The 10,307-nt window shown below is 41.6% G+C and overlaps 1 protein-coding gene across 1 annotated transcript; it reads right to left on the reverse strand.

Moving 5' to 3' along the window:
- Positions 1 to 278: 278 nt before the first annotated feature.
- On the reverse strand, positions 279 to 9,339 carry MUL1 (mitochondrial E3 ubiquitin protein ligase 1). Its single transcript, XM_044671309.1, has 4 exons — positions 9,183 to 9,339; positions 5,335 to 5,422; positions 3,736 to 3,856; positions 279 to 1,392 (listed from the first exon to the last, which is right to left on the reverse strand). The coding sequence occupies exons 1-4, from the start codon at positions 9,300 to 9,302 to the stop codon at positions 663 to 665; spliced, it is 1,059 nt and encodes a 352-aa protein (XP_044527244.1). The 5' UTR covers positions 9,303 to 9,339; the 3' UTR covers positions 279 to 662.
- Positions 9,340 to 10,307: the final 968 nt, after the last annotated feature.

A 10,307-nucleotide genomic window follows, 5' to 3' on the forward strand; every position in this document is an offset into this window, starting at 1 on the left:
AGGTATGGGTTTAAAAAAAAAAAAGCAGTGGACAATGTGCAAGTGGTAGGACAGCAAAAAAGAAAAAGAAATTTAGGCCTAAAACCAGCTGGCAGCTCCTATTTTAAACTAAGCTTTTCCTGAGGCAGCTCTGAAAAACTCAATCCCTATTTATTCCTGGTTTTCCCTTTCTTCCTATTGGGATGATTAAGTCCCTGAACCCCGGCTGTATTCTAAACCAATGGGGATCACCCAACTTGTTTGGAATTATACAGGGAAAATAATCTCAAAGACACAGGTTAAAGAGAGAACTGGTTGTGAAGTTTAGGGAGTCTGGTGACTTTTCTCTCATACATACAAACACAAACAACACACACACCAGAACCCCCGTGTCTGAAAAACAGCAGAAAAAATACAGTTGGCTTTGCTACACCCACCCATTGGATGGACCTTTGGCTCTCTTGCTTTTTGATTTAAAGCATAATCCTTCAAGCCTTAAAGTGTCCAATCTTTGCTGCTGTATTTAACAGATCGGGAAGTTTTTGCTCTCTCCCTCCCACCCCTTGATGACGCCTGTTGGTTACAAGTAGCTACCACCAAAGTGTCCCTGTCTCTCGAAGGGACTGGTAAAATCCATTGAAAAGGAGAACCACTTCCACAATAAACTCCAAATCCATGAACAGTTAGCTGTTGTATAAGGGAACTACCCGGACAATCTCCTGTCTGCAAATGGGACACTTCTTTGGCTCAGACAAGGCCTGGTAACACTCGCTGCATGAGCAGACATGGCCACACTCCAGAAAGACACACGACTTGGTGCTGCTCAGACACACAACACAGGCATTTTTTAAAGTCTCTCTCTCCTCAGCACTGGCTGCCCTCAAGACCCGGGCTTCATGCTGCCGGAATTCCTCCTGCATCTGCTTCATGCGCTGCCTTTCTCGCCGGTGTAGGTACTGCCTCCGAAGGATGAAGAAGAGAGTGGCACAGGTAGCAAAGCCAAAGATGACCGTCAGGATCTTCCAGAGCTTGACGCTGGATTCTTGCCGCTGCAGGAGGGTGTCGAAATCCTGGCTGCTCAAGTAGTACTGCAGGCCCTGTTTGGGGGGCTGCAGGCGGATGGAATTGTTGTCTAGGACCAGTTCCCCAACGCCAGTGATGGTGGCCCCCACCTTGAGCATCTCCTCTGTCTCTTGGATGCCTTTGGGTCGCTCCCCACTGATGTAGTGGCCAATCACATCAGTAAAGGACTGGATTGTAGGGTGGAACTTCTCATAGACGGTCTCTAAGCCTAGGTCAGCAGAGTCCAGGGGCTTCAGAACTCGGACTGCCACACCTGTGCCATCCTCGTGGGGCACCAGGTCAAAGGGTACTGTATTTGTTCTCTGGTGGATAATTTTTTCACAATCATTCCTAAAAGAAGTAAAAACGAATGTAAGGCAGAGGGCAGAATATACCAGAAACCTAAGGATGATCTCAATCATCTGAAGAAGAGAACACTGAAAGTAAGCAGAGGAAGTTGTTAATTTCTGTCACCATACATTTGATGGTGGCTCCCGAACTTTTTTAGACATTAGGCCACTAATGGGAGGGCAAAAGGCCACAACATATTACCTGTTTTCTCTTTGCCATAATTTTTTAATCCATCAGAATCAAATGGGGAAGTATTTTCTGTGACACAAACAAGGCGAGAGCCCTCTTTTAAATACTCAAATGGCCAGCTTATTCCAGACAAGAATGTGCAGAAATTATATTACAAAATTTAGGGCAAGAAGAGACAACATTAAGATTGACTAATTTAAAATGATTATTTGCTAGACTGTAAAATCCAAAAGATGGGATCCTCTCTTAACTGAACTCTCTCTCTCACCCAATGGCAAGTACACAACAGGCGCTAAAAAACTATATGTGAGACTTGATCAAATTTCATTGACCTAATATTGGACAATAATTTAAAAAATGGTTTCCTGAAGCCCAAACTCTCCTGTAGACTAAGAAAAGATAAAAATTCTCCATTGTCCTCCTCCACTGAACTATAAAGGACATTAGTCAAAGAAAGGAGACCTGGTCTGAAAGAAGGAAGTATGGACAAAAAAAAAGAGTCTAGGGACAAAAGGGAAGAAGAAAAATAATCAGTGACACAGTTTCATATTTCTATTGGGCTTTACACTTACTAGAGCATTTTCCTCACAACTCTGAAGTAGGTAATATCCTAAGTATACTCCTACTACCATTGCTACTTACTCACCAGGCTATTTTTGTCAGGAGAAAAGCATATTGCCAACTTTAAAACTTTAGAGAAATATTCCTATAATTCCCTCTTATGTCAGAATAGTACCGCCTAGAAAAGTCCAAGCTAGACTTGGATGACAAAAGACCCAGATTCAAATGCTTCCCAGGCTTGCTTAGGTACCTTAAGCTAAGCATGTAATGTCTATGCCTCAGGTATCTCCCCCTAAAATATTACCTACTCATTTGTAGATCAGTTGCAATCTGGCATGGAAGAGAGTTCTCATACTAGGAGTTCCAAAGAAATAAATAACTTTGTCTCTATGTTGTATCTTCTATAGACCTATATATGGAAACACTATCTCCCTCCTAGAATGTAAACTCCTTGAGGGCAGGAACTACTTTGCTATCATGCTTTATAGATTCCTCTCCTCCCCAAGTCACCTAACAAGGAGGGGGTAAGCTTTTAATAAATGCTAGGTAACTGTCTCCTCCTTAAAAAAAAAAAAAAAAAAATTTTGATTTCAGAAACTAGATGTAGCACAGTGGATAAAGCACCAAGCCTAGAGTTGGGAGGAACTGGGTTCAAATGTGGCCTCAGATACTTCAGAGCTATGTGATCCTGGCGAAGTCGCTTAACCCAATTGCCTAGCCCCTGGCACTCTTCTGTCTTAGAAATTATATTAAGACAGAAGATAAGGATTGTTTAAAAATTATTTCCTTAAAGTTCAGGTCTAACCATGTCAGGCTCCCACCCTTACTAATAAACTCCAATTGTTCCCTAATACCTCTAGAATAAAAAATAAACCCCTGTTTGGTGTTCAAAGCCCTTCTCAACTTTCTGTCTTTCCAGGCTTTTTATACATACTCCCCTCCCAACAATACTCACCTCTAACATCCAACCTGATTGGGAAATGAACTAAATACCTCACATCCCAGTTCCCATCTATACGTCTTTGCTCTGGCTGATCTGTCCCCTCATGTTTAGGTTGGCTTCCCTGCCTTGCCTCCACCTCTTAATAATGCCTGGCATCCTTCAAGACAGTCCAGGTGCCGGCATGTGTTCACCTACATGGGCATAAGTCTCTACCATTAGAAAAGTTCTTGGAGCAGGAATTATTTTTGCATTTTCTTTGTATTTCCAGCTCTTGAATGGTATGCAGTATCTGAATAAATGTTTTCTTGATAAAAATAAGAAAATTGAGAGTCCAAGAGGTTAAATGGAAAATTTCCCCAGGGTCATGGACATAGGAAGTGTTAGATCTTCTGACACTAAGAAGTCAGGTTTCTGGACCTTGGGAGCTATAAGTTTTGTGGGCTAGTAAAAATTTCCTATTTTGCTGTTGGGAGGCATTGGCTTAGGTAAAGCAAACTGTCAACTGCCTGAAAAGTCAGTCACCTTCTCTTTTCTTGAAGCTTCCCCATTTTACAAAAGAGAGTAACTTGAAATTATGAATAAGGACCCAGAACTCCAGCATGGAAGAGACCTTCAAAAAGTTTCTAAGCAACAGGAAAAAAGGTACACACCAGAGGTGGGTTGTCCGATTCCACACCATCTTGTGCTCCTGGAGGGTCAGTCTCTGAATTACTCCTTTGCAGTTTTCTACAAATTGGCTGTTAAGAGTTTCCTTAACAGAACGCACAGCTCCTAAAGAGGAAGAAAGATTCCTTAAGAACTGTCCTCCTATTGGAAAGTTTTTGAGCAAATAAAATCGATTTCCTTAATTACAAGGAAACTATATCCTTGCGTCAAAATTCTCTGTAAAGGTTCCAATACCCAAAGGTTAGAAAGAATTAACAAAAATATAGAACACCAAAGGCTATTCCCTGGTGGATCAGAGCCTATGATGTGAAATCTTCAAAAGAAGACTTGTAAATTATTAACAACTGTATGAAAGGTTGTTCCAAATCACGAATGACAGCAAAGTACAAATCAAAACTTTAGTCACTCTCGGCGAATTGACAAAGATGACAAAAGATGGAAACAGTAAGTGCTGGAAGGGATGCCAGAAAACAGGCACACTGGTTCACTGTTGGCATAGCTGTGAATTGGTAAAATCCTTCTGAAGTCAATTTGGAATTGTGTTTTATCCCAGAATCTCCCTTCAAGGCAGACACTCTTTGTAGGAAAAGTCAAAAGGTAAGTTCCCAATACAGCAAAAATATTTATAGCAGCACTTTTTTGTAGTAATAATGAACCAGAAACAAAGGAGGTGCCCCTCAACTCGGAAACAGCTCAACAAATTGTGGAACATGACTACAGGAAAGAAATTATGAATATGAAGAATACAGAGAAGACTGGAAAGACTGTTTAATGTAGAGTGAAGTCAATGGAACTAGGAAAACGAGATCTATAAATAGTGACAACAGTGCAAATGGAAAAAACAAGAAAATCAAAGTTAGCACTGTACAGTTATAATGGCTATGCCTGAGGGCCTTAGAGGAGATGTGGGGACCATGGGTAGAACACTGTATATGAGGTCACAAGTGCAATTAGAACCTTTTTTTGTGGAACTGCTTTTTTGTTACTGTTAAAAAGGAACAAGGATGGAGGGAGAGTTATATATTTGAAAATAGGAGTAAAGTAGAAACAAAAGGTCTCAAAAACAATTAAAATTACTCTCCTTTATTTCTGAGTAGATTCAAGTTTTTAGTACTTAGTTGAAAGTAATTTCATTTAGGCAATAGAAAAATCAATTGAGAATTTCCTTTGCAGAGCCCACAACAAATTCTTATAAACAATTAAATACCAACTACATGCTAGGCACTGGTTAAATCAAGACCAAAGCACAACTACTCTAGTCTTGGAGGTTGGGGGGGCTTGAGGGAGAGCCACGAAGGGGTGAATATAATCTTATAATCTGTGCCCACATTAACAATTGACTTGGGGGCGGGGGTGTTAGAGGAGGTTTCCTAAAGATAAGAGGAAAGTGAACCTGAGGCTCTCTTGCCTAAGCTTTACCTTAACACAGACTTCCTGTACACAACATACTTAGCCCCTCACCAAGCCTCCTCTTCCCCAGGCACTCCCCAGGTGGTGCCCACCTCCTCTGTCCTTTTCTTTCTCACTAAACCTACCTGCCAACCCCAACAGGAAAGGGCTCACAAAACCGTAAATGAACATACCTTCAATGACAGCATAGGGCACGCACTTCCCTGGAGCATCAATGAGAATACTCTTCAAGTCTTCACCCAAGTGAATTTTTTTGGCTCCCTGGGGGAAAAAAGTTAAAAGAGCAATGTTATCAATGTTATGACGTATTCTATCAAACGCACTAATTAGTTAAAGAAGAAATAATATATGTGGGTAAGCTGGACCAGAGAATGCTTACATTTCCATTTCAGTCTAGAAGGGAGTGGTTGGGAAGTCCACAAGGAGTGATAATAGAAAGTGTCATTCAAAAATGGAAACAGAGTGATACCTCATTATCTGGCAGCACTATTGAAAATAGACTGTTTTCTATAGAAATTAAGTACTTTCAAAAGTCAAACCTTTAACAATTTATCCATTTTTATGTAAATCTTTCTAAATTATATTTTATATTCCCTTGCCCAGTTAAAATGAGGGTGTGGAACATCTAACCTTTTCCTGATGACTCAAGTCATCATTATAGACATCCAGTACTTTGCTGTAATGCAGTGGCACCCTCAAGTGCCAGCACAAGGGAGTTACCTGAGGGTTCTCTCTCTGGCCTTTAGCAAATATTTTCTAAACTGGATTGAACTGTTTCTCTATACAACAACGCCAAGACTGCTAAACTCTGGGAATTCTTGTAGGTGTCTCTCTCTTGTTGCTCTAAGAGATATGCATAAAATAATAAAGTCAAGAGGGCTACAAAGGGTCTCCTATAAATAAAATGCATGAGCTTTTTAACAACTATTTTAGCTGCTCAGAGACCATTTTTGTTTCCTTCCTGCTAACAGTTAGGGGTGAAGTAGACAGAGTGCTGGGTTTGAAGACAGGAAAATTTGAGTTCAAGTCCAGGCTCAGACACTTACTAGCAGTGTGACTCTGGACATGTCAATTAACCTCTGTCTGCCTCCATTTCCTCAACTGTAGTATGAGGATAACACCACATGCATCTCCCAAGGCTGTTGTGAGGCTCCAATGAGATAATTGTAAAGCTCTTAGCACAGTGACTGGCACATAGTAGGCACTATATTTACTTTTTCCTTCCCTTTGTTTCAGATAATTAAGGTAGCCAAATAACAGATTCTCAGATATGTGAGATATTTAGGTAACAATCTTTTATAATGATCACTCTCAATTAAATCAGTTTCTATAATCACTCTCAGAAACAAATCAATTCACCAAGCATCTACCATCAGGGATATACCACAGTAAAAGACATGGTCCCTGAGCTTAAAGAGGAAACATCTATAGAACACTGGCCTTGGAGAATAGTTAAAACTGAGAACTGGGTTTGAATCCAGGCTTACTAGCTGTGTGACCATGGGCAAATCACTTTGCCACTCTGGGCCTCAATGTCCTCATCTGTAAAATGGGAGGAATCACTTTTCCGTCTTATGGAGTGGTAATAATTACTATCCACCTCACCATGGTGAGGAAAACACTTTTTAAGCCTTAAGGTGCTATATAAATTCAAGGGGTTTTTACTGCTATTAAAAGAGCCCATAAACTGCATGAGGAAATCAAGATGTGTTACAGTAGGGGCTCCCAATCTAGGATACAACTGTCTCATTTTACAGATGAGGAAAGTGAGGCTGAGAGATGTTAAGTGGCTTGCCCAGGCAGCACTTTGAACTCAGCTCTTCCTGACTCCAAATCCAGAAGTCAATGCAAGGCATGCTCTGCTATAACAATGTAAAGCTGGAAAGGGAAAATGGGGCACCAGAATGGGAGACTCTGAATGTGTGTCTAAACTTTGTAAATTCTCCAGCCCTAAGAAGTATTTAACTGCATTCCTCAAGTATATCTAGTGCAAACTACTAATGCTCAAAGAAGTTAATTTTAGGGGGAAAATTTTAATGGTTTTGCTCCTTTATTCCTCCTATATATAAGAATAAATTTGTACTTATTTTCCTTGGGCTCAAGAGATAGTTTAGGCTTATAATAAAACCAAGTTCAAAAAGAGTTTGAGAAATTATTGAATTACTATGGCTTGCTTACATTGAGGACTTAACAGACTCCTACAACTCAAAGGTCAGAAAGACCAAACTGTATGTGAAGAATACCTGTCACAATATCCCCAACAAGGGGTTACACAGACTTAGCTTGAGAATCTCCAGAGATGGAAAGCTTTCACTGTTAGTAAATTTCTCCTTAATCTACCCCAGAAATTTCTACTCATTATCTCAGGTTCTGTCTATAGGCCCAAGCAGAGAAATTCTTTTTCTATATGATATCCTTTCTAATACTTAAAGATGTCCTCCACCCAAGTTTTCTCTTTTCCAAATTAAATATCTCAATTCTTTAAACCAATCCTAAACTGGCCATGATTCTGACTTCCTTCTGCACTCTGGGGGACTGTTTGTCAACTTCCTTCCTAAACGGTGGCACCCAAAACTGAACATAAAACTTCAGAAATGGTCCAACAACAGGGGATAGTGGGAATATCACTTCCCTATCAATCAATCAATCTTTAAGCCAGGCTCTGGATGTCTAAATGATGGGGATACAAAAGGAGACAAGAGACAATTCCTGCCATCAAACAGCTTACAATCTAATGGTGGAAACAAAACATATACACATCTAAGGTGGATATAGATAGGAGAGACAAATGGATACATGGATTAGAGAGGCAGGATACTGGCAAATAGGCAGATATAGATACAGATTGATAAGACTGATAAAATAGATAGATAGATAGATAGATAGATAGATAGATAGATAGATAGATAGGATAGAAATNATAGATAGATAGATAGATAGATAGATAGATAGATAGATAGATAGATAGGATAGAAATGGAGATATTAAGATAAAGATATAAGCAGAGACTTGGAAGAATAGAAAGATAGTGATAGGTGGATGGATATAGAATGATGGCTAAGAAAAACAAAGCTATAGACAGATAAATGGATGGATAGGACAGGCAGAGACTCCAAATGGATAAATGGTATAAATGGATGGACAGAGATATAAATGGATAGATAAGAGATGAATGCCAAATAGATGGATATAAATACAGCTGAATAGAAGGATATAGATGGATAGAAGGATACATAGCTCTAGATGAATGATATAGACAAATATATAGGGATGGATAGAAAAGACAAAGATAAGTAGATGGGATAAAGGTGAATAATGGATAGATAGCAAAAGGATAGACATATGGATGGATACATATCCTTAGTCCTGTCTCTCTTAATACCTCCCACAAGTCAAAGTCGTTTTCCTGGGTGTTGACTAAAACCGGGCTTGCAGTCCACTAAGCCCCTCAAATCTTTTTTTTTTTTTTTTTAATACCCTTACCTTGGAGGCAGCTAGGTGGCTCGGTGGATGGAGAGCCAGGCCTAGAGATGGGAGGTCCTGGGTTCGAATTTGACCTCAGGCACTTAAAACTGTAAGCCTGGGCAAGTCACTTAACCCCCACAGCCTAGCCCTAGCCGCTCTTCTGCTTAGGAACCAATACACAAAGTAACTTGCCCAGAGACACACAGCTAGGAAGTGTCTGAGTCCTGAGTTTGAACTCAGGACATCCAGACTCTAGGCCTGACATTCTATCACTGAACCTAAACCTGGCCACTCCCCAAACTTCCTGATCTTAATGGAAGCAGAGACGGTCAAGGGAGAGGAAAGGCCGCCTTTGGGTGGGGGCTGTCCTGGTGGGTCGGGGCTTCGGTCTGGAATCGTCTTGAGTCACTTTGGATTGTTTGTTGTGGGAAGGGTAGTGGGATGGGAAGTAAAGGGGCGGGGTCTGAGGCTCGGGGGCTCAGATTGGACTGTGCAGTTCTGGGGTCTGGAGCCACGTCAGGCCTGGAGTCCGGGACCGCGGCGCGAACCAACTAACCTTGAGCTCGCGGGCTGCTTGGGCCTTGTGCCGATATACGGAGTACAGGGCGGCGGCCACGGCCGAGCTGGTGCCCAGCAGGATGAGCTGGATCGCCGAAGGCCGCCCGCCGCTGTCCATGGCGCCTCTGCTGCGGCCTCCGCCCGACCAACGCCGCCGCCGCCGCTGCCACCGCCCCCAGCCCGCGCCGGAACCATAGAGACGCACAGCCGCCGCGGCAGCCAGAGAGGCCGGAAGAGGGGAAGCCGGAAGGGTGAGAGACCGGAAAGGGAGACCAAATCTCCAGCCCCTTCGGGCGTATGTCCGCCGCAAAGGCGAGTTGGGCGACCAACCCCAACCTCCTCCCCTACAGCAACGCACACACTCTCCCCGCCTTTTTTCTTCCTCTCTTTCATTCTCTCTCCCTCTCATTCCTAATCTCTCTCTCTTCCCTTTCCTCCTTCCCTCCCCACTTTCATCTCTCATCCTTTCTGTCTCACTTTCTCTTTTCTCTCTCCTTCCCCCCATCCATATTTACGACAACACAAATCTTGGTTTTATTATTATGTTCAAGCATAAGATCAGACCTCACAGAAAACCTGAAAAATCATTCTGATTCTAACAAGGTTTCTCATAGGCAAAATTATGTCTAAGTGACAGAAATTATTCTTGTCCATTCCTTTTAGGCCACAGAAGTTAGAGAAAATACTTCCTTCTATATCAAAAGTTGAGCAACCTTAAATAGAATCAGCCTCATACATTCCCTAAGGAAACAAATTCTATAGGTAAAGTGAGAAGGTTAGACTACATCATGAGGGTTCACCAATAGACTGATTTAGAAGGAGGATTTTACATGTCACCAGAGTCAGGGACAGTTGAAGATTCTTCTCTGGCTTCTTATCTAAGGAATGCTTAAGACTCATAAGTAAATCTTTACAGCCAGTGGGACAGGTTTTGCTCAGTTCATATTTATATTAACTAAAAGTTGCAGGAAGAATGAAAAAAAAAAATAAGAAATTCCCATAAGAGGAGTAAGGCTTAATAAGAGTTGAAAGACTGAAGATATATCTCGGAGTTTATCTGATTAGAGGCTCCTTAACAGCAGGAATTGTTTCCTCCTGGCTGAGAGGAGCAGGGGCTGTCTTC

This window comes from Gracilinanus agilis, chromosome 3, assembly GCF_016433145.1.
Source record: "Gracilinanus agilis isolate LMUSP501 chromosome 3, AgileGrace, whole genome shotgun sequence".
In the NCBI taxonomy this organism is placed as follows: domain Eukaryota; kingdom Metazoa; phylum Chordata; class Mammalia; order Didelphimorphia; family Didelphidae; genus Gracilinanus; species Gracilinanus agilis.

Excerpts from the sequence above, each read along its gene's own strand:
- MUL1 (XM_044671309.1), bottom strand. The coding sequence starts at position 9,302 with ATGGACAGCGGCGGGCGGCCTTCGGCGATCCAGCTCATCCTGCTGGGC. Across the intron at positions 5,423-9,182 it reads AAGCAGCCCGCGAGCTCAAG|GGAGCCAAAAAAATTCACTT; the intron begins GTTAGTTGGTTC and ends TTTTTCCCCCAG. Across the intron at positions 1,393-3,735 it reads AATCGGACAACCCACCTCTG|GAATGATTGTGAAAAAATTA; the intron begins GTGTGTACCTTT and ends TACTTCTTTTAG.